Here is a 24,862-nt window from a genome sequence, read left to right as displayed (position 1 = left end):
TAAGTGTGTAAGAAGACACACATTGGGTTTAAAATAAACATCAAAATGACAGATCTCAAACTTAAAATATCTGGAATTTAGAGAGATTTGTCCATAATAATTATTTTTAAAAACTCATTCACAACTGGGGTTTTAAGGTTCTTGAATCGTTTTCAATATCTACCTTCTTGGTGGCTATTAAAATATTTTTTGAAAATTCAAAACTTGGGAATAATTCAAACAGTAAAATATGTGAATATTTGTTTGCAACTTCTGTTAGAGTCTGTTTAGGAAAACTCATTACAATGAATGGAGACTCCAATTATGTTGCTGGCAGTTTTAGGTTAGGCTTAACTTTAAGCTATTAAAGGTTTTTTAAATTTAAAAAAAGGTTGAGAGAACCTACTGAAATGTTCCATCCATTTAAGTAAAGTGCGCAAATATGAATGTATCCTTTGGCTTTGCTATGACCTCAAGGGAGGTGTAGAAATCAATGGTGCTGGTGTCAGATTCCTGACTATATTACTGAGGCTGGCAATCTTCTCTTCTAGGAGGTAATTTTTCTTTTCTGCTGTTTTTTGTCGCTGTTCAGTCATTTCCAGAGCTTTCAACAACTGGGCATTTTCAACATACAAATCCTTCACCATCGCATCTGCTTTAGTATTCTTGCAGAGCTAGAAACAGAACCAAAAACATCTTGACTCCATTTCCATAATTCTTTGAAGTCTGACATAAGGAGAGTTTTTTTTTTAATAAAGGCAAATGGGTTCTATCGATTATATTCTTTTATTTTACAATAAAGCTTTAACATCAGACTTGCATCAGAGATACGAGTGGAGCAAACCCACTTATTTCAAGCTGTTTCTTGGCATAATATGTTAGAAGTCTCTGATGAAAAGAACAAATAGATATTTGAGGGTTCAAAAATGAAAGTTTTTTTCCCAAATAAATTAGGTATTATTCCTTTATTCATTCTCTAAAAATATCAAAATACTTTTATAACTTGTTGCTGAGGTATAGGGTGTGAACTGTGTTTAACTCTGTTTTCAACAGATGCAACCTCCTGATTATTTAAAAAATTGGCTCATGTATTATAACAAAGAGATAAGATTTGGGCAGTTACTCTTCCTTAACTCTTCCTCTTTTGCTTAGAGCCTTGTCTAGAAGATACAGTCTAATCTTTGTGGTTAGTATATATAATCTAGGTTAGAGTGGAAAAACTTGTCAGCGGCTTCGGGATGATTTTATTATTGCTCCTGTTAATATCTTCTGATCTCCCTTCTCTCATTAACTCTTCATTTTACACCCAATTTCAAGCAGGGCATCTGAAAGTATAAATGTTGATAGGGATAAAGAACTGAAGAGTGGCTAATTTACTAGCACTTCACAGGGCAATGATAAAGACTATAGAAGCCCCAAACCTAGGTGACTGGCAAGTGTAACATAGTAATCTTCTCTCTTTTGAACTGTTGTAATATAACTTTTTCTTCCTCCCTCCCTCCCTTCCTTTCCTTAGAAGACACTTTGATGGTTCTTTATCACCTACAGAATGAAATTCAAACTCCATGGCTCCACATGTAAGGCTTTCTACTGCTAGCTCCTCTCTCTCTTCTGCTTCTTTCAGGACAGAGTTATGCCAAACTATTAACGCCAGTGTTCGTAGATGTCTCACCCATTTGTTGTTATAACTCCATGATGTTTCCATAGCCTAGAATGCCCTTCCCACATTTCTTCACTTGTTAAAATCTTACTCGACCCTCAATACTAAGGTTAAGAGGCCTTTGGGAAACCTTCTTTCAACTCCTGGGGACTGGATCAAGTATTTCTTGTGTTCCCCTCTACTGAAAACAGAGTAGACCCCATTTCCTTTAATTCTCAAAACTACTACCTAGCCAAGTGCTCAGTACTTTGTAGATGAACTACAATGCACACAGGCAGAGATTTTTTTGTTAGCTATTGTATCTCTAATGCTTAGAACAGTACCTGGTATATAGTAATTATGTGTTGAATAAATGGATGAAAAGACTGATCCAATAAATGCTTACTGTAGGGGACTTTTTTTTTTTTTCCATTCTGTGTATTAAGATGTAGGGCAAAAGAAAGTTCCTATCTACCTCTGTGTTAAGACTCTCTCTTGAGAGTATTCTTAAATTTAATGTATCTAGAAAACAAGGTAGGGCAATTTCCTCCCTCCTATTCCCATCAGTTCAACTCAATCTCAGTTTCCAGAGAAGCTATTAAACTTTCCTAGAAAGTATTCCTTTTTGCATGTCTCTTCAGTGGATGCACATATAATTTCTAAACAGGCCACACCTGCCACCAGCAGGTGAAAAGGCTCAAGCTGCTTAGCAGTCTTGGAATTCAGGGTCTGGATTCTAATTCAAAGCATAGCCTTTTGAGTCTGGTTATAGTCATAAAGTACTTTTTGAGGTTGTCATAACTGTTACAAACATGAAAGCTAAAGTTCTATTTAACATCCTACAATTTTTTACCAGTATAAATTTTCTGCTTATTTAACTAGAGATATTTCCTGTGTTGGGCCTAAAAAAACAAAAAACAAAAAACAAAAACACCCAACAAACAAAAACCTGAGTCACTGTTAACAAATACATTTTTAAAAAATTGTGGATGAACATGTACCTTACAAGAACTTTGAAAAAAAATAATGTATAACACATTATTTTTGAAGTGGTATGGGGAGAGTGAATCCTAAATTCTCCTATACATTCACAGAATTTGCCTTTATTAGACAACAAAAATTAATGGCAATAAAGGAATGTAAAATTGGAGTTAAAAGTGGACTGTGAGGTGGGTGGGTAGAGATGACCTGGGAGGCTCACTTGTTCTTTGAGCTGATTCACTTTCTCCTGAAGAAGCCTTTTTACCAGTTTCAATTTCTGTTCAACTTCAATCATTCGTTCCTCCATGACAGTTACCAGTTGTTCTTGGTTTTCCTGAAGGGAAGAAAAAGAAAGCATTATCATTTGAAAATCATGCCACACTGAAAGGAAAACACTAGTAGTTTATTTTCCCCATAAGATGCCTAGAGAAAGGACAGCAAATGTCTGCCTCTGTAACAGGAATGGTGGATTTCTGATGAAATGGGAGTTCTGCATGGGTTGTGCATGTTAGAAAAGTAACCCCATCAGAGAAAGAACCAAAGATTAAAAAAAAATCTTACCTGTGTTACCATCTTCCCCTGAGATAAAGCAAAATTCTTAAAACCCATAATTTAATACCTGTGTTCCCGTCTAGTAAATTAGGTATTAACGTAAATTACGACTTGGGTCTTTGCAATACTGTGGGCCTCTCAACAATAAAACAGAAACTGAGTTTGTTCAGGATTGCCTAATATTTCCAATCGGCTTGCAGTAGGTGCCTCTGATTTTTCTTTGAAATGCCTGCTTACTGTGAGCATGTTTGTGTTTCTTTCCTCGTGATAATCAGCCTCTTCCTGCCAATTATTCTATTCGTCTGTTTCCCAGTCTGACTTGTCAATGTGAAGCAAACATCTGGATTGGAGGATGGGTTTACCATTAGAACAGATTTAAAATTAAAACTATTCTCCCCACAAACAACTCCTAGATGAAACAAGCTAGGGCAGAAAAGAGCCCGAGCTTCTCCTCTCCTCACACAGCAGTTGACAGATTAAGGATTATGTGGGTTTGGGAGAACAGAGGGACCAAGAGAGAGATTTAGAGTGCAACTGACTGTCCCTCCCTAAAGTCCATCAAAATGTCCACGTAAGGAATTTCAGATTTTAAGAGGTTCTTCAAGCGTTTAAGCAAATGGCTGATGGCATAACCTGCCTTTAAAAATATTCTCAAAAAGGCATCCTTTAAAAAGCATGTGGAATGACCAAACATGAGTTGAAAGCCAACATTTGTTTGGTTATTAAATAATAGCATTTATTCAAACATAAACAACTATATACGTGACTGATTTGAAGATGAAAATTGTAAAAAATATATTCAAGAAATCAGGCCTTGAGAATATCTAGCATTAAAAAATCCTATATTTTAAAAGATATAAAGTTCAAACATAAAATGAAAAATGCCTGACTTCTACTTGCCTTAAAAAAACAAATCGAAACAAACCCCCCCACAATAACAGGTAATTAATTCAAAGAACATGGTGTATGGCAAAAGGCTGGGAAAGAGGGAAAACAAAGGCAGTCATATATTTAAAATTTATTTTATTGTTTCATCAAAATTTTTCTTTTTCCTGTCAAAAAAGTATTGTACATCTTCTACAAAACAGTATAAATAACCCTGATTTTCTTCATATTCCATATATAAAAGTAGTACCTTTTATTAAAAATAGTTACAACATATGGAATGAGAAAATATATAGAATACATCCTTTCAAGAATCTCAAATCCACATTCTTTAAATGTTATAAATAAAATTTGTAACAAGCTGAAATTTGTGAATTCTATTCACAAAATCTGTCATTTCTACATAAATAAATAAGAGACATAATACTGCAAAGGCATCATTATCATCACCGTCATCATAACTTAAAAGAGCACTTGATTCCAAAACATTTTTCAGTTTATGTCTCTGTGTGGTATGTGTGAGTGTGTGCATATGAATATCTGTCATGGTAAGAAATGCCATCAATAGCAGCCCAGTTTTCACAGGTGCCCAATCCTTCTGTAGGAATCTGCATGCACTGCTCGCTGCTCCGGTAGCAAGGCCTAGAGAAAGAAGGCAAGTGGTACACTTCACCCTGATGTCCAGATTGTTTTTTGGGGGGAGTCTAAATCACACATTTATAATGCAAACAATTCTTAAGCACACACATTAACACCACATGTGCAAGCAAAGCAACACAAGGCAGAAGAAATCACATCACTCCACACACAAAGACAACGTGCAGATTCTAATAATCTTAAAATTGGTGTCAGTTCAGTTACCAGGAACAGGAGAACCTGTAGTGGCATTCTAGTGAGAGTAATAAGTAGTCCACCCTGCCATCTGACTAGAGGAATTATTTTTTTGGTACAAAAAACTTAACCTTTTTTGTCTACTTAATCCTGAAGTAAATGAAGTAATGGGATATCTTTTTTTAAAACATTTGTTGAGAAGAACATGCTTTGGAAATAGTGTATGAGAAAGCAAGGAATAGAATCTTAGCCTAATCATTTGGTTTAAAATGTCCATTAAAGATTGAGATCCTGGCTAGAGGAATTATTTTTTTGGTACAAAAAACTTAACCTTTTTTGTCTACTTAATCCTGAAGTAAATGAAGTAATGGGATATCTTTTTTTAAAACATTGGTTGAGAAGAACATGCTTTGGAAATAGTGTATGACAAAGCAAGGAGTAGAATCTTAGCCTAATCATTTGGTTTAAAATGTCCATTAAAGGTTGAGATCCTGTAATGATCTCAATATTTTATAATTCTGTAATGAATTATAAAATTTGGTTTAAAATGTCCATTAAAGGTTGAGATCCTATAATGATCTCAATATTTTATAATTCTGTAATGAAGGGTTGAAACCTCTCTCCAACACCCTATCTTTACGATTTTAATTCAAGAACTTAACTTTAATATTTGGAAATTGAAGTAGAACGTAAGAAGCTTCTGAAGACAGATTTTAAAGCACAAAAGACAAAATTTTAAGTTTCTTTGGAAATTTTGCCGTGTGGCACACAAAACACTACACACAAGAGACAGTGCTTCTGAAGTGGCCAGGGCCAGACTTCATCTTTTCAGAGCTGTCCATTCTGTCCTAGAGAATGAAATGAAACTTCTTGGAATGACACCTGTAATGTAGGATGTGATTTCTAACTAAAATGGCTTTTTAAACACTAAATGAATTCTAGTTATCTCTTCTCATATGCCTTACTGTTTAGAATTTAAAGAATTATTCTGTGTCAGAACCTATATTTTATTTAAGTGATTTATCAACTCATTAATTTCTTATCCTTAAAAAAATCATGTTTCCCCAGAGTCAATAAATACTATATAGACTTTTGCAAAACGAAATTAAATCTTTTAAAATTCATTGTATTCTAATGGGAATAAAGGATTAGAGTTTTAAAAAAATGACAAAAAAAGATGACAGAAGTACATCATCACAGCATAGATATCTACTAGGAGAGGAAAAGAGAACTGCTCTGGTACATCATTATAGTGTTCATGTGACTTTGCAAAGCTACTTTGAGGGGATTACATTAAATGAGTTGGGTATTTGAAAACAGAATAGCGTCCAAACCAGAAAGAATTCAGAATTCTACAAACTATTTTAAAAATTTTATTTCTAATTCTGAATAAACTAAATAGGCAAGACCAAAGAGTTAAGAGACTTCTGAAAAAGGATGATTATGAATGAAGCACTAAAGAGAAATAACTATTTGAAAACCTAGATAATATAAACTTGTGCCTGGTAGTGAGCTGGGATAATGCTAATTTCAAAGGGAAGGGGAAGAAGATCTTTATTTTCTTAAAAATAATTTTTTGAATGATGTAGTTTGAAAAACTCAAAGTGAACTATTATGTCAACTAAAAAGAGGCACTGACTACACATTCTTTGTTAATTGTGAAAAGTCCCCACTTGTGAATTCCATGGAACTCTCAGCAGGCTGTAGCCCTCTGGTACAGGAAAACTCAAGATGCTTTGTTAGCAATGTATATCCTAGAGTTGCACTTGAATTCTATAATATTTTTGGTATTAGGCAAAAATATTAGATTAATTGTGCACTATGCTCAAGTGATCCTGATACTTTATCATTATGAATGTGCAAAGGAGACCCAGAACATTTAATTACTCAGCTTGGAAGCTGAGAGTTCAAAAACAGCACTGCAAAAAAAAACAAAAACAAAACAATAAAGCCACTGTAGTTCTGTAGATTTGTAATCAGGTACGGTGTAACTCTGACAGAAGATTTATGTTCTCTAGTCCCACTTTTAAACTGGTATAATTTTAAATAAACAGGTAAAATTAAATTAGGTAATCTGAGTTTACTCTTAGAGGAGAAACAAGAGCCTCATACCTGTGGTGTGTTGGTTTCGGAGGTCCTATTTTCAAGTTCCTCCTGCAGGAGCTGGTTTATCCTCTCTGCCTGCAGCAGTTGGTGTTGAAGCTGCAGAAACTGCTCCCTGGGCACCACTGGACAGGCTTGCTGCTGGAGCAGCTGCAGATCCCAAGCATGAGGGGATGGGCTAAGCATCACAGTGGACTTCAGGTGCTGCATCTGGAGGACAAAGGCAAGGCCCTGGTCAGCTACAGTGCCTTCAATCACAGAGCTGCCCTTCAAAGTGTCAACCAGAAAGTAATGAAGCCTATGACTCACTGATAACATGCTTCCTCACTCTTTAACTGTAGGGTATGACGTACATAATATGAATTTAGGGTATGAGGTACACAATATGAATCCCACTTCATTTTTCCTGACACTAGAACATTTGATTATCCCTCTTTAAAAAACCACCACCAGAGTTGGAATAGGCAAACGGCTGAATTTTTTTTCAAAGAATCTCATCTTGCATCTACAAAATCTTTAACGTTTATCAGTCGTACTCTTAAATAGCATAATAAGACAGGCAATTCTGGGGCATGAGGTGATATCCAGTGATATCCCAGAACATCCGGGAAATGAAGTACATGGAATAGAAATATTTGTTCAAGACAATGAGGAAATGGTATGTGTATCATATGCCAATCAAAGCTGGGGAGAGGAAAAAGGAGAATGCATTGCATCTGGCCAGTGAAGCATGCCAGTTCACATCTGTCAACACATTCAGCAGACACAGAGCTCAATGGAAGGCATGCAACAAATGTGACCAAGTACTAAACTCAAGAAGAGGTACCTCCCAGCTTGTAAGAAGGGAAAAAGGTTCTCTAGGATACAACTATAATTAAATATTCTCATGAAGCTTCAGAGCCACTATCCATTTCCTTAAATATAAATTTCTGTGATGGGCCATCACCCATTTTGAAATATTTGTTATAGATTTTGAAAACTGGTCACTTTATTTTCAGGAACAAAGTATATGGAGAATTATGATCCCATGATTTTATACCAGTGGGATGATTTTCTTCACACAGGTCTTCAAATGCTGAGTTTTAAATATTGAGGAAAATCCTGATATAAGTATAAAAAGACATATTCTACATGAAAATGAATATTGGCTCTTACCTTAAGTACTTATTAACTGTTATAGTCAGTAGAAATGGTTATATGAACAAGGAGTTTAATGAGATGTCTCCATGCTATGCAATTCATTGAAAGAGAATGTTCTACCTTCACACACTATCTCAGGCAGAGAACTGCACCCTTCTCTGCTAGTTCCAACCACAGAATTCTAGGTACAGGTTAGCCACAGACAAAACAAAAGAAAATTACAGGAGTTATAAAAAGAAGAAAAGTATGAGTTATAAAAAGAGAAAGAACAGTATAAATTGAGTGTATTATATACTTGAATATGTGTGCTCTAGTCAGTAAGAACTTATAAAGGACCAACATTTACATTTCTGTATATAAATTTTACTTAAAATATAGCTTTCATCCTACAACCCCTTCCTCACGTATTGTAATTCGGTTGGTTTGTAAGCTTTGGCACCTTTATCTCCACTCATCCCAATATAATTATTTAGAAGATTCCTGGTCCAGTATGGAATGACTCTCCAGTTAAATACCTTGCCATTTGCAGATGTAGAATATAAACTGTAACAATTTTGTTGTTCAAGTGTCTGAACTATTGGCTATCATAGGTACACAGCAGACTTTAGAACTACTGACATAGTCTGTAACCCTTTTTTTTTTTGAATGTCCAAAATGAATTGTTTACAGAACATTGCCTCATATAGTTGAAAAAGCCCTGCAGTAGGAGTTGAATTCTTCCATTTCCTAGTCAAGTGATTTGGGATCTTTACTTACATTGGGGTAGGGATATGTACTCTATCAGATCAGTGGCTTTTAAATTGTCATAGAGGGGCGAGGAGAGGCTCTTTCCTCCAAGGGAATGCATACATCATGTCAGAATCACCCAGAAAGCTTTTCTTAAATTCCTTGACCCAAAGATTCTGATGTAGGAACATCTCCCTGCCTGTCCCCTGCCCCATATGCAAACCACTGTATATCTCCCAAATTGGCCTAATCTATGGACAACATAAATAAAAATCCAATTTGTAAGGCTGGTGTGAGGGAGGATTTTTGCTTAGTGGTTATTGTTTCTGTTTGGGGTGATGAAAAAGTTTTAGAAGTAGGTGGTGATGGTCGTAGAATATTGTGAATATAATTAATACCACTGAATTGTACACTTAAAATAGATAAAATGGCAAATTTTATGAATATTTACAATTTTTAAAATTAATGTAACATACCAAAAACCATTGAACTGTACACTTTAAATAGGTGAATTGTATAGTATGTGAATTATATTTCAGTAAGACTGCTATAGAATCCAATTTGTATAGATCTATACAGAGTTAGTAGCTCAGTCTTATTTCGTAAAGAAAGTTTTGTAAGAATAGTGTAAGATGTTCTTTTCGGTGTTCCAACTGAAAATTTATACTTTTTCTTTATTCAGCTCTATGCCAAGAAACTCAATTTCCTTCATCCATTAGCAAATATTTACTACTAGATCAGGGAGAAAATGAGGGGAAATTGCTTATGATTGCTAATAACCTAAAGTAGGGCTGGAGGTAAGGAGGCTTCCGAGGCCAGCAAGAGCAGGTGGGAGAATTGGTTGCTGGCAGTGTCTGGAGAGGATCTAGCAGCGATTAAGAATATCCTGTTACCTTGCAATTTGTTATTAGACAGGTCAGGCTTAGACTGATATCTTATTCATTACGGTTTATAATAATTTCATCAGAAGAACATATCTACATCTAAACACAGCCCATAGCTCAAGGTTTTGATCACCTTTATTATATGCTGACAGAGGGAAAAAAAATGGTTTAGATTTCACAATTTAGAGTTTCAAGAATCTCCCTATTAGTGGGTAAATCAGAGAACATAAAAGTGACAACCTCAGTGGTCATTTAAATGTCAATGTGATATGTTTGCCAATATTTCACATTTAAAATCCAAGTATCTATGTAAAGCTACCTTTGCACGTGCCCAGCTTCATGGAAGAAAATATTTAAATATTTTTCTTCTTATAATTCTGGCTTAAAAATATTTGTATACATAGTACTTTTCAGAGCACAAAAGACATTTTCTATCCATGTCCCTCTACCTTATATAAAATTTACAGTTCACTAAACATTAGATTAATATTTTCATCTACCCAAAGCAAAATATCTCAATGAAATTATAACTTATTAAGGATTTGTATATTAGTTATTTTACAGCCTATAATTGTTCTAAGTATTCAGAAAGCAATCTAGTAAACCAAACCCCAATGTCCAAGCTGACAAATTTTACAAATCCATTTTTATATTTAACAGATGTACCTCTCACAAGGCAGTGCTGAGTTACTAAGGTAATAAACAGTGGCAACACTTGAGCGTTAAATTTCTCGATGCTAATGCTCTCAAATACCCTGCACAGATTTCCTGACTGAAGAGGTCATTAGAGAGCGATCATACTGATAAAACACTATCCAACATGGGAGGTGTCAAGAAACCGTTATAAACCATAGCAATGGCGAGAAAGCTTGGGACCTCTATTCAGTTTTGGACAGAGTCTCTGCCACTTGAATTTGCTGATATACAGGTCCTTATATTTTAGGGTAATTAACATTACTTCTGCTGTGAAGCAGTATGAATTCCTATGACTATTAATTAAGCTAAAATGTCCATTAAATTCAGTAAGATAGGCCAAAGAATTCAGCCTGGCAGCATACTTACATTTCACTTTTTTCATGATACAAATTCAGTGCTGTGCTAGCCCCTCTCAACAAATGCCTCATTCATGGATTAAAATATTCTCCATAGCCAAGGCCATTTGCTTAAAAGCTTACCTCCATTAGCTGCTCATCCAGTTTTACTTGTTTCTTTTTCAGGCCTTCTGTTTCCAAATGAATGGTTTCTAATTCTCGTTCAAGGGAATTCATCTGACAGATCTGTTAAAAAACAAAAAATTCCCTTTAAAACACAAAAACAAACAAACAAAAAACCCAAATGGAGTTCCTCTACTTTATTACAACAAATTGATGCTAGTCAGAAATCACAAATCTTGGAAAAAAGCTGAGTTCATTCCTCCAAAGAAAACAAACAATATAATGTGTGCATTAATGGAAATATTACTCAGCCATAAAAAAGAATAAAATCTTGCCATTTGTGACAACATGGTTGGACCCAGAGGGCATTATGCTAAGTAAAATAAGTCAGAGAAAGGCAAATACCATATGATTTCACGTATATGTGGAATCTCAAAAACAATAAACAAGCAAGCAAAACAGAAACAGACTCAGATCCAGAGAACATTTTGATGGTTGCCAGATGGGAGGGAGGATGGATGAAAAAGGGGAAGCGACTAAGATGTACAAATTGCTAGTTATAAAAACAGTCACAGGGATGTAAAGTACAGCTTAGAGAATATAGTCAATAATATTTTAATAAATAAGTGTGATGTCGGATGGGTACTAAACTTATTGAGATGATCACTTTGTAAGGAATATAAATATCTAATCACTATTAGACATGTTGTACACCTGAAGCTAATAATATATGTCAACTGTAATTAAAAAATAAATTATCTTAAAAAAATTCAGTGCATTGATTATATCTAAGTAATCTAGTTTTAATCACCACTCCTCAAAGAATAGATAACTTTTTTTTTTTTTTAGATGAGGCAATCCTTGGCTGACCTCACAGATTGCAAGGACCTTGTTAGCTTATTATTCCTTATTTTTTTATTTTTTACACCTACAGCACATGGTCTTCCTAGGTAGAATAGATAACTTAAGGCAGCTGGCTTTCAAACTTTGATGCCACTCAGTGTATGAAATACATTTTATCTCATAACCCAGACAATATACCCACACCCACGTGTACATATATATGCATAATCAGTTATAAATATATATCACTGAAAGAAAACTCATGAAATAATACTTATCCTTATGATGAGCCATTTATTAATAAAAAATGCTAATGTTTCACTAAATCAATTTCATGATCTTCTATATGGATCTGCAGTGGGAAAAGCACTATCTTAAGGCAAAGTTAAAAGGTTTAAAACTTGGAGTATGTAAAACCTGACTTCTATAACTCCTTTCTCCATTTTAAAGATGAAATTTGAAGATTTTAAGAATATCCAAGTTTTGGAATTCTCTATTACATGAAGACACTGGAATTCAGAATATTGCTAAGTAGAAAACATGACACTATTCTAAAAAGTTGATTTTTGCTTCTATCAAAAGGGACTGAAGGAGAGTAGCAAGTATTTTTAAACGAAGTGTAATCTCTCCAGGTACAGTTAAGTTCATTGTTATTCTAAGACCTATCATTAGACTTTTCCCTTTGTGAGCAGCTGGATAAAACCCATGGTCTTCCTTGAAAAGTTTACTTGAATGTACCTAAAATTAAATGACATTTCAGCTTTAGAGCACGCCCAGTCTTCTTACTGCCAAAGGTCATCATAACTCACAAACTTAAAAACATTTTTAATAAAGTTTTTATAACAAAGGAAATGGCAGTTCATCATTCTCCCCAGATAAACAAACCACAATTTTCAGAAGAGGAAGATAACAGTGAAAATTCGAACTCCCAAAGTAACACTGGTTTAGAACTCTTCATGGAACCAAATACGGAAAGTAAACTGAACTGTGCAACAGAGGTTTAACCTCCCATATAGTCCCCAATGATTTCCACCTTCTGGTCTTCACACCTGTGCATGGTCCCCTCCCACACTATACTAGGGTTAGTCTGTGTGACCAGTAGAATACAGCAGAAATGATGGTGTGTCATTTCTGGGATTAGCTTATAAAAGGTACAACAGCTTTCATCTAGCTCTTTCAGAATCTTTCTCTCACTCACTGCCATGTCCTGAGAAAAGGCCCAGGTGGTCAGGAGCTTAGGCCTCCAATAGCCAGCAAGAAAAGCCTCCTCCTAACAGTTTGAATGAACCTGGAAGTGAATCCACTAGTTCCAGTGAAGCCTTCAGATGAACCCAGCCCCAGCTGGTATCTGGACAGCAATTTCATGAGAGACCCTGAGCCAGAACCACTCAACTAAGCTGCTTCTGAATTCCTACCCACAGAAACTGTAAGACAACAAATGTTTGTTGTTTTAATTTGTTATACATCAATAGATAATACAGATCTTAAGATATTCCTAATATTCAGGCCCTATATATTTTACTAAATTATAAAGGCTTTGTAATGTTAATGAAGATAACTAACCATCTTCTTTATGAAAGCTTAAAGTTAATTGCTCCTTTTCAACCATCACTCAATCAATCAAAAAGAAGTATGATACTGTTTTGACAAGACACAAAAGCATAGTATAGTACAAGAAAGAACCAAATTTTGCCATTGTAGTCATTTCTTTGGAAGCACACAGGGGAAGAAACACACATTTTGTTACACCTAATCAGAACATGGACACATGGTATAAACTCTTGAAAACTTACCTTTCTGTTAGTAGGAGATCGTTCCTTTTGAAACTGTTCACACTCTCTCTTTAAGCTCAACTTCTCCTGCTCTGTGGGCTTGAAAGTACCTGATGAGTTTAGATGTTTTTGGTGCTTGGGAAGAAGGCTGGATTCCAGATGACGAACCTAAAGAGAACAAATGTATGAGGACGAAATATTAATATAATCATCTAGCCAGGAGAAATAAGAAACATAAGTAAAGGTTTTATTCAGTGCTTGGGTGTTGTATTAAAAATATATATTTTTTTCCAGTCAAGTCTGCCAGTTCTTAAAGCCTACTTTTTTGGATTTCAAAAGATCCTTTCTAGGTAAATCTATTTTTGGTCTGGTTAGGTCTAAAAACCCAACACTGTAAGGAATAGACAGGGAAGAAGGGGACTTCTGGCTCTACCAAACGACTAGGAGTAAAGAGAACAGTCCTAAGCACTTTTGCTGTTACCTAAGCATAACTTTTAGGAGTGAATGAGGTGATGGGCCCATCAACTTTGTATTGGACTGTTCACACCTGAAACAATATTTTACATCAACCAAGTTCCATGAGGACAGCGACCATATCTGTCTTGTTCAACACTGCAACTTCAGTGACAACAGAGTTTCAGGCAGAGTAGATGTTCTAAATGAATATCTGTGGCTCTTCAGAGAGTTCCTCCTTGAAAGACGTATTTAAGTTAAACATGGTTGGTACCAGAGGTAAAGAATTTAAATGTCAGTTTAGTGGTTGAAAGACCATTCTAACCTTGAAAATTTTAAATATAATCTTTAAACGGCCATTCTAACCTCTAAACCTTGAAGTAACCTTTAAAAGGGGGTACCTTTTCTCTAACAAGGAGTTAGACCAACAAGATTTGAGTCTAGTTTTGCCATTTTTGTACTACTAGTCTTGATGGATAGCCTATTTGAATGAGGAAGTTAACATAATTTCCATGAGTCTATATTTTGGATATGAGGATTAAAATCACAAATTTTAATACAGAACTGCTTAAACAAAATGAAAAGTATTGTATAAACCTATCAGGATAAAATGAAATAAAGGAAAAGATAAATTATACATTCTTAAAATAAGTCTGCCATAGCAGAATACTCAAATCCATACCTGAGAACCATTTCAATCATATCAAACGTTCATTTTCATATCAAACTAAGCATTTTCAAACATACGCCACCATGTGCAACTTTACAAACTACCTTCTCCCGGGAGTGTGTGAGTTCTGCTCTGGTGTTCTGTACCCCAGTTTGGAGTCTCTCATTCTCTTGCCAAAGCAGCTGCTGTTCCTCATTCCTCAGATGATCCAACTTGTCCCAAGACAGATTTTGCTCCTGGTTACAGAATCTTGCTATGTGGGTGGCTACTCCTGGGGCCCAGTTCTTAAGAGAGAATTGCAGAGTGAAGCCTTAAAAACAAGCTGATTTCTACTTTGTCATATTTACCTAATGACAGTAATTTAAAAAAAAATTTTTTTATTATTAGTTTCAAGTATACAGTACATTGTTTAGACATGTATATAGTTTATGAATTGATCCTCCTGATTACTCTATCTTCCCTCTGGGTCTACACACAGCCATTACATTACTTAATGACAGCAATTTTTAGTAAGTACCTTTCACCTTCACCTTTATTTTCTAATGGGAGTGAGTGTATGTATATATAGTTATCAGTAAAACAATATTATCAGAGTTTGATTTAAAAAAAGGTTTATAAATTCTCTGTTTAAAATGGTCTTTGGCAAAACAGCCCCATCAAGTCTAATAGCAAAGGTGACTATAGGGCAAGTCTCAGTTACATACAGGACGCAAGTGCATAGAGACTGTTGGCCTTAAAAACTGCCTCGTTCTTATGAAGATATGCTTTGAACAGAGATAACTGCTCTTTTGGTTAACAGAGGTCACAGAGGGAACTCTGAAATGCACTGCTAACTTGAAAGGCTTTCACAAGCTAAGTTCTACTTTCGTTTTCACATATGCAATCATATCCTTTTTTAGACTCCAGAGCATATATTGTCCATGTAACTGAGGCCTGAACACAGGAATATGCTTTAAGCTACCACAGTGATTTTTTGGATCCTGAAAAATGCTTTAAAAAGTAAAAAAGGTGGCACTACTAGATAAGCCTTTTGCTTTTTAAGCCAAAACACAAAAAAGAAAATTACAATCTCATCCTGAGAAAAATGTCAGCCCAGAAGTAATTTTTAAAAATTGAAACAACTACTTTATGAGAAAAATGTCAGCCCAGAAGTAATTTTTAAAAATGGAAACAACTACTTTATTAAAACAAAAAAACAAAAGCAAAAAAAAACAGTTAAAAAGAAAACAAAAAAACAAACAAACAAACAAAAAAAACCAGTTAAAAATAAAAGTATCACCAAGAGAGAATGCCTACTTTTATGGTAGGTTATACGTCAATAAAAAAAGAAAATTACCTTGTCACCAGTATTCTGAAGTTGCTTATGTAAAGACATTACTTCTTGTTAAAGCCTCCTTTTTTTTTGCTGAGTCACTTGTAGGTCGGATTTAATCTGGGACATTTGCTGGTTTACGTTCTGCAGGGTGTCCTCTAAACTCTGAACCTGAATCAGGAGAACAGTCTTATACTGTGACCCAAATCCTCATGGTCTCACCTACACCATGTCCTGGTATGAATGAACTAGGACAAGAGAATGCCAAGGTCTCTGCTGTTTCTACTTATTATATCCGACTCTTTACAGTAGCTCTGTGGAAACCCAGTATACTATGCATATTTACAGAATGTTGAATTATATTTAGGATAATGACGAACTATGCCTAGGGCAAGGTACTGCTGATATAGTCATCTGGTATATTACCAAGTGACATCTTACAGAACCAATAAGTACCACTGACATCACAAAAGATGGTTTTATCTAATTTTATGCAAATTATGTTTTAGCTTGTGGTGTTTATAAAGATCCTCTTAGCTGAAAATAAAAATATGTACTTGTAGAACCCCACTCCATGCAAATATCTCAATTATTTCAATTAAAAAAAGTTAAGTTTGTAAAAAAAATTGATAGAAGTCTTTATAATAGCGCATGGACCTGCTTTAGAAATCCTACTTCTAAATTAGGAACAAGGAGTCCTTTTTACACACTGTTCTCAAGCTTTCATATATAAGTAATCTCATGATGATGAGATAATCTCATATTAATGAACTTTGAGAAAAATATTCAAATTATTTCACCATACTATAAGGATGTATCAAATATTAGTCAAATTGAATCATTCTGAGCCTTCTTAGGCCACTTCCGCCTGGAACATTCTTGCCACTGGGAGTTCTGTTGGAAGATATAGGAAAATATTAACCGTGTAGATGAAACAAGAATTGTCCACGTACCTTTTCCTGTGAAGCCACTAGCTGCGACTTTAAGCTTTCACTCTGGTGTTCCCAAGACTTCTGTTCTTGCTTCATAGTTGTAATTCTGTGCTCTAAAAGACTGGATTTTGCCAACTGTTTCAGGAAAAGAAAAGAAGTAACAGGTACTTTTTGCAATATCTAGCCTCAATTTACATGCCTCCACTTATGCTGAAAAGATCAAGTCGCATCCATTTACATGGGGGAGCAGAGCAAGGTAAAAGAAGTTTTCCTGACTGACTCCTTTTTCTACCTTTAATTTTAAGGAGTCTCTTTCTTTCTCATTGCCTCGTATTTTGTAGGTGAGACATGGTGGACTGGAAGGCAGTTAGAAATCTCAAAAAAGGGTACTATAATAGGAAAATACGAAATGCCTATTAAGGCAGGTGGGACGAAAACAGTGTTTTTGGATTTGCTAGGGAAAATACAATAGAAAAAAAGTGTGTGTCTATGTAATAGACATCAGATTATTAAATAATATATTTGTATTACACGTAAGTAGAATAGTGATATATTTAATATATATTAAATGGCATGGTTACTTATTAAAATGAGACAAACTTTATCTTACTGTATTTAATAACATAATACCTGCTGAATGCTATTCTAGGGGATTTAGTAACAATTAGGCTAACACAGGAGGCCCACATAGCATTGTTCATAGAGAATTATGGTACACACTGTAAAACAATGGTAAAAAGTCTTGTTTTTAGTACCTTATCAACACAGCTATTTAATTCTTCACTTAGAGCTTCCTTTTCTTTCAGTAGTTTTTCATTGTATCTTAGGACGCTAGAAATTTTTTGCTGTAAGTCAGAGAGATCGGGACATTTGTGCAGCTGTTAAGAGATAAACAAACAAGCCCCCATCACATCTCATGGCTGTATTTATAAAGAGATACTTGTAAACAGGTCATTTTCATGGCTACTACTGGTTCTCTATCAATAGATATTTCAGAGCACATATAAACTCTAGCAGACTATAATTAACTTTAACAAAATGTTCCTTGCTAGCTTCTTTCCATTCTCCAATTGACTGTTGAAAATGTCTGCTCAGACAGACGCAACCAGACAGACATTGTTAAATAATGGTTCTAGCTTTCTGTTTTCCCTTCAGGGTAAAATAACATACTGCCATCCTGTCATCAATTTAACTTGTGTACAACAGCACAATAGATTTTCTTCGTGCTTTTTTTAATTAGAAAAAAATCTTTTTCAAAAAATCTCAGTCAAGACTATGGAATTGGCATGAACCAAGTATGATATATCAACACAAGGGCAAGTTTAAAGGTAAAATAATCGGTGATGCCTAAATTGACTTCTTGAGTAAAATGTTGCTAGTATGGACACAATAGCTTCCTCATCTCCATTTATGGAATCAAGACAAACCCAAGACTTTTGTTGTTGTTGCTCCTTTTCAGCATCCACCATAGCACTATTGACATTTTGGGCCAGATAATTTTTTTGTTTGGGGGGCTGTCCTGTGCACTGTAATTAACAGCATCTCTGGCTTTATATATTAGATTCCAGTAGCAGCCCTACCCTACATCAGTTCTGAAAATCGAAAATGTCCCCAGACATTGCTAAATGTCCAAGGGTCAGGGGAACAACCTCCACTTCCCCCCAAACACTGCTTTAAAGAGACTGATTATTTCTTACACTTCTTAAATCTTTCCCACAATTCATACATTTAAAATTTCCTTCCACTTCACTTGGCTTTCAAATGTTTAATTCTTTATTATCATTATGATTTTATTGCCAACTTTCTACTTCCTATCTTAAATTCTTTTATATTTTGTTTTACTAATAGTATGACAAAATAGCCTTTAAGGGTTGAATCTTGTCTTCAATTGGCAACAAATCCGGCATACTTTACAAATCTAAACAAGTGAGAAAGATGTAGGAAATATATTTTAAAGTACTTGGGCACTGGTTTAATAAAAGACCTTTCTCCTTTGCTCACTAACTTGCTTCTCTACCTCTGGGCTTCCACAAAGCCTGGTACCACTTTGGGTGTCTACAAACTGGCATGTGACTTCTGCTTATGCTATTGTGTTTTGAGGCATTATGTCATACAGAACAGTACATGCTTTTTAGGTCCAAGCTGTAAGGCAGCAACAATGGGCTGACACCATCCTACTCTTGTGGTCCAAAAGCGTGCCATGAAATAACTTTCTGCCCAAAGCAGACAGGGCTCACTTGTTTCTCCATCTCAAGATTTATATCAATGCCTCTGTAATAAATATGTAATAAAATATGCCAAATGATGTCATCATTGCTATTTTACTCCCAACTCTGCTCCTTTTCTTCTGATCTCTAGCTTAGCAAAGTCACAAAGCATACATATCTCATGCTATGGATTTGGAATCCATCATTATCTTAAAGGTTGAACAACAGGCAGACTTTCAAAAGGTAAAGGAAAAAAGTATGCCCAAACGAATTAGGATGACTTGGTAATAACAGCTTTGGAATAGTTATATACTAAAGAAGAGCCCTGATAGTTTTAACTTCTGTCATGTTTATATGGACAGACAGCTTCTGTTATGGCAAAACAGATATACTTCACACAGCAGCATCTGATCTGAAAACGTTCTTTTAAAGCATCCATTAAGTACCAGTACTGTATTAGGTATCATGAGAGATGCAAATTTCCTGAGAGTCTTATAATCCAATTAGGAAATCAAGACTGATAGGAATTAATTAGAGAGTGACACAAACATAACACTCAGTAGTATAGACTAAATATTTCAGCATTCAGGAAGAGACAGCTTTATGCTCCTAGGCTGAACAGATATGCAAGAGGATTTTATAATCTAAGGGTGTTATAATAAAGTAATGCCTTGTTGATGCAAATAAAGTAGAACTAAATTCTATTATAAATCAGATTGCTCAAACTGAAAGGGTCTTATACTCAAGGAAAAATTCAGAATAAAAAATAAAATAGGACAATGTTAGAATATAACTTTAAGGTGAACCCTCTTTTATACTTAAATCTTTGAAACTTTGAAATAGGCTTCTTCAAGTCAAATTTATAAGTGAGAATGCAATCCTGATAATACTTTAGAATTTACTGATATGCCTTAGATAGATGTCTCATACTTAGATTGCTATAAGAAAAAGAGATAAGAGAGACCAGCTTTGCCGCCTGTGTCCCATGAATCTGGGTGAATAGTTATTAAAACTATAAGCAAGAAAGTCACCTTCTTCTTAGATAATATTACTTTCTTACCAGGCTAGAAAAAAGCAGAGCAATAAATTTCTTAAACTGAAGTGGTTGTGATTCATTTACAGTAATAGAATTTCACCCTACAACGTGTACATTACATAATTGAAACAACATTTAGAGAATTAACAGTACGAGCCCTTATAGACTTGTACTGCAAGTCCTCAACTTTACAAGGCAACAAGCTAGATGACAAAAGTCGGTAAAAGGATATTTGATAGCCAGAGAAGCTAGACCATCAGCCACATGTTGTCCTATGAGTCCCTTTCCCCTGGACCCCTCTTAAGCAGCAGTCTTACTTGTTTCATTTTCTCCAGTTCATCTTTGAGAAGGAGGTTTTCCTGTTCCACAATATGAGTCTGTATTTTAACTTCAGAAAGTTCTGCTTCCAGAGAAGACATTAAAGTAGAGGACTAAGAAAAAAATGTAAAAGTCAAATAATATACATATTCATTTAGCCTGGGGAAACTTACCAGGTTCACAAAAGACAGCATTAAGGACACACTAGTACAAATTCAATACCACACTGTTTCATGACCATGCTTATACTCAATGGAACTAAAACTATCTTTAGAAGACTTTCCACTTAAATGGCATAAATGTGATTTCTAGGGTAGTTTTTGCAGGTTTCTCCACTGTAAAGTTACTATCTTTCTCTTGGGGGACATACTTTGAGACTATGCAAATTATGTTTCTCCTTAAACTTTTGCTTATTAATTTTAGTGTCTATCAGTGTCTATAACAATTATTACTCTGGAGTTTGCCTGATAATGACTTTCTATTTCCTTCTTTCCTTCTACATTTATTAACTGAAATTCTACTGTAAGAAAGACAGTGTTTCTCCTCCATTTATTTACTTATTCAGTTTTTTATATCAGTATGGATCCATAGATATTTTTTTTATTCTATATTTTCTTTGTAACTTTTATGCTAGACTATGATTATTTAGTTGATGAAATTGTTCCAGCTTTGGCCATTAGGAGCTCTTTCAGTTTGCGACCTGTGTCCTTTCAACATGCCATCTCTTTTTGAGTACTTTTTTCTTTCTGGCACCATGAAATATTCCAGGCTCACCTTGAATTTTCCTTGTCCTAGCCTTAGAACCAATCATTTTTCCTAGGAGCCCTGGTTCCTTTTATGGTAGATAGAAACCAAGATCAGTGCACCCCATCCACGTATACACACCTGTATCTCTATTCATCCATATATATATTAAGAAACATGAGTTTATACTAATATCTTGAATGCCAACCCAACATCAGAGGGCTCATATCAGTCTTCCCCACTTCCCTACTTATAACTTCCTTCTCCAACAGTGAGACACTCAGTTCTTATTGTCCACAATATATTTACTTATTTGTTCAATTCTAGTATACACAAAGTAGTTTCAGAATTACTAACCTACACCCCCATGAGAAACTCACTTACTGACTAGCCCTAGAATCAAGATAATTAATTTACAAATTACTTAATTCTTCTTTATTGTGGTTATGTTATCCATTTATAATACAGTTATGTTAATTTATTGGTTTGTGTTCCATTTTTGTATCCCCCCACATCTTGATTGCTTTTAATTGTGTGTTTATTTTGAGGGTATGTGACGAGTATGTGAAACATTACTATGGTTCTAAGAATCAGAGCTATATGAAGAGATATACTCAGGAGTGTCACTCCCTTCACTATCCCTTCTACAACATTTCCATTCCTCTCTCCATCCCTTTTCCACCCACTCACTACAGGTAACCTTCTCTTTAGTTTCTGGCTTATCATTCCTCTATTTCTTTTACACAAATGAGCAGATAGATATATGTGTATTTTCTAATGTCCCTTTCCTTCTGACATGGATAGAGGCATACTATAGACACTCTTAGATAATCTTTTGAGCTTTTCTTTTTTCACTTGACGGGATGTCCTAGAAATCATTTCATATCAATAGAGATCTTTCTCATTCTTTTTATTTATTTATTTTTTTAAGCTTCATAGAACTACTACATAGTGGGGCTATCCCCACCACATTTATCTAACCACTCTTCCTTTGTATGAGTATCTAGGTTATTTCTAACATTTTACAATTACAAACGATGCAATAAATAACTGTGCATATGAATTTTCATATTTTTGAAGATGTATCTTTAGGATAAACTCCTAGAAGTGGGATTGCTGGGACAAAAGGTAAATTCATATGTAATTTTGTTAGGTTCGGCCAAATTTCTCTCAAGATGGATAATATGAGTTTACATCCCCACCAGCAATGTATGAAAGTGCGTTTCCCCAAAGCCTTGCCAACAAAATATGTTGTCATATTTATAAATTATTGCCAATATCATAGGATAGAAATGATATATCAGTGTTGTTTCTATTTGCATTTCTCTAATTATGAGTGATTTTGAACATTTTTTTCATAGGTTTGAGGCCATTTAAATCTCTTTTTTTTGGTGAATTGTTTGTTCGTGTGTTTTCTCCATTTTGCTATCAGATTTTGGTCCTAAGTCCTTTGATTTTTTAAGAGTTCTTTACATAATAGGGATATTAGCCCTACATGATGTAAATATTTTCTCCCAGTTTGTAAATTGTCTTTTGATTTTATTTTTTTTTTGCCATGAAAAATTTTTAAGCTTAATCATTTTTTTTCTTTTTTTGCCTCTGGTTTATGAGTCATAGTTAGACAATCTTTCTCTATACCAAGAGAAATCTTTATACTAAAGACGAATTCATCCATGTTTTCTTCTAGGACTTCTATAGTTTTATTTTTTATATTTAGTCTCCCAATCCATTTAGAGTTTATCTTTATGTATGGTATAAGACGTGGATCTAATTTTATCTATTTCCAAATGTCTACTTGGTTGCCCAGACACCACTTATTAAAAAGTCCATCTTCGCCCCAATGACTTGAGAAGCTACCTTTATTATTTAGATAATAAAGTTTCCATTTATACTAGACTTTCCATTCCACTTATCTGTCTATTCATGTGCTGGTACTATTCTAATTATTAAGACTTTACGTACAAAAAACTTAACATAAACATTTATTTCTTGGGATCTCCTCCAAAAAGGCTGTGTGGTGGCTACAAACCATACCTGCACTTTGCAGTGTTCCAGTTCTTCTTTCAGATTAGACTTTTCTTCTTCCCATTCCTCAGATGTGCTGTGTCCTGGCTCTTTATCCTTCTGGCAGAGCACTTCTGCCAGACGTTGATTAAGTTCTTGTAGTTCTTTCTGATTTTGAGAGTTCTTTTGGCTAAGTTCCGTATTTTCCGAATCCAACTGTTGGTTTTTGGTTTTCAATTCTGAAATCTAATTAAAATTGAAATAAGTTTTAAAAACTAGTTATCCTTACTTCTGCCAAAAAACAGATTTAGAGACTAATTGCTTTCCCCCTTATATGTAAAGTTATACACTCACACTAACAGAAATAATATCTAGTAATTATTACAAATTCAGTCAATGCGGAAGTGTATGAAGAAGTGACACAGTCCAATCCCACCTGACACTGGTAGCCATTGTTCACAGCTGGATACGTGTGTATCTCTCCAGGTTATGGTCTATGCATACGCAAAACCCATATACACATTGAGATTTTTTTCTTCTTTACAACAAAAATTTGAATCATTTCAGATGTCTGGACAGTCTGCTTTTTTCACTTACAATATCTTACAGACTCTTATCTTTCCAAGTCAGTGCATTTAGAAACCACCACATGCTATATTTTTTAGTAGCTATAGGGTATTTCATGTATCAAGATGTTCCATAATGTATTGAATCTAATTATAAAGAAACAAAACCATCTTTTGGAAAATTCATTTACACATGGTAGCATTTTGTGTTTAGGAATATTATTTTTAGAAGTGGGGCTGCAGGGTTAGAAGGTATGCATATACATTACTGTTTTGATAGCCTTCAAATGTCTTCCTCACAGTGCTACCAATTTATAGTCCTATCAACAAGGGATGAGTACATTCATTTACTCGCCCCCCCTTTTTTTTAATACTACATGATATCAATCTTTAATTTTTGCTAATCTGACAGATTAAAAAAACTCATTTAATTTTCACTTTCCAATAACTAATGAGGCTAACCATCTTTTTATTTGTTGTATTCTTTTCTTCTGTGACTTGACCATTCATATCAATTATTAATTTTTCAGCTGGCTTTTGCCATTTGTTTCCAAGTGTAGAAAATATATTTCGGATGTTAACACCTTGTCTGTTTCAAGTATTCAAAGTACTCTTATCCCAAGACATCCTTGTCTTTTGACTGTCTCAGACAGATTAAATGGCCTTCCCCTGCAAAACTGCATGTTGTGAGATTATATAAATTGGGAATTGAATGGTACAACTATCTGAATGAATAACAATTCTGTGAAAAGATATACTGATTAACTGGTATTCTATTATCTGTGAATTCTGTCCTTAATTTTCTGCTTTCAATCATAGTAAGGAAAGAGGAAGGAGCTAATCATTGAAACTACTTGAGGGACAGAGCTAGTATTACACAGATTTGGTTTTAGAGGTATCACCTCCCCATTCCCACTGATTATAAAGCTTGCATTAAGCACTCGGAATCTAGAAATAATATATGCATTACTATATCCACAGAGAAGTAGAAACCTAGTGTAGAATCAGCATGAGGTGAGTTTTCATTCTGAAACTCCAGATTTACAATCCTACTATCATTAGCTATATGTTATTCCAGTAGCATGTCCTGTAAATTTGAAAATTTCAAATAAAAAAAAAAGAATTTCAGAA

At 34.7% G+C, this 24,862-nt stretch overlaps 1 protein-coding gene across 3 annotated transcripts in view; it reads right to left on the bottom strand.

The window, feature by feature from the left end:
* Positions 1–746: 746 nt before the first annotated feature.
* NIN (ninein) overlaps positions 747–24,862 on the bottom strand; it is an 89,075-nt gene continuing 64,959 nt past the window's right edge. For 2 of the 3 annotated variants that reach the window (XM_025038738.1, XM_015595947.2), the window contains 10 exons: positions 23,196–23,411; positions 20,417–20,530; positions 17,612–17,734; positions 16,878–16,991; positions 15,949–16,095; positions 14,717–14,896; positions 13,511–13,657; positions 10,896–10,997; positions 6,980–7,180; positions 747–2,933 (listed from right to left, as the gene is read on the bottom strand). In XM_025038738.1, the coding sequence (XP_024894506.1) occupies positions 15,997–16,095; positions 16,878–16,991; positions 17,612–17,734; positions 20,417–20,530; positions 23,196–23,411 (666 nt within the window). In that variant the 3' untranslated portion in view covers positions 747–2,933; positions 6,980–7,180; positions 10,896–10,997; ... (1 more) ...; positions 14,717–14,896; positions 15,949–15,996. Of the gene's footprint in view, positions 2,934–4,157; positions 4,679–6,979; positions 7,181–10,895; positions 10,998–13,510; positions 13,658–14,716; positions 14,897–15,948; positions 16,096–16,877; positions 16,992–17,611; positions 17,735–20,416; positions 20,531–23,195; positions 23,412–24,862 lie in introns of those variants that run through there. The other variant, XM_015595948.2, reaches the window with a different exon arrangement.

Source organism: Pteropus alecto, unplaced genomic scaffold (genome assembly GCF_000325575.1).
Source record: "Pteropus alecto unplaced genomic scaffold, ASM32557v1 scaffold86, whole genome shotgun sequence".
NCBI lineage: Eukaryota > Metazoa > Chordata > Mammalia > Chiroptera > Pteropodidae > Pteropus > Pteropus alecto.
This window is presented reverse-complemented; position numbering and strand designations above follow the sequence as displayed.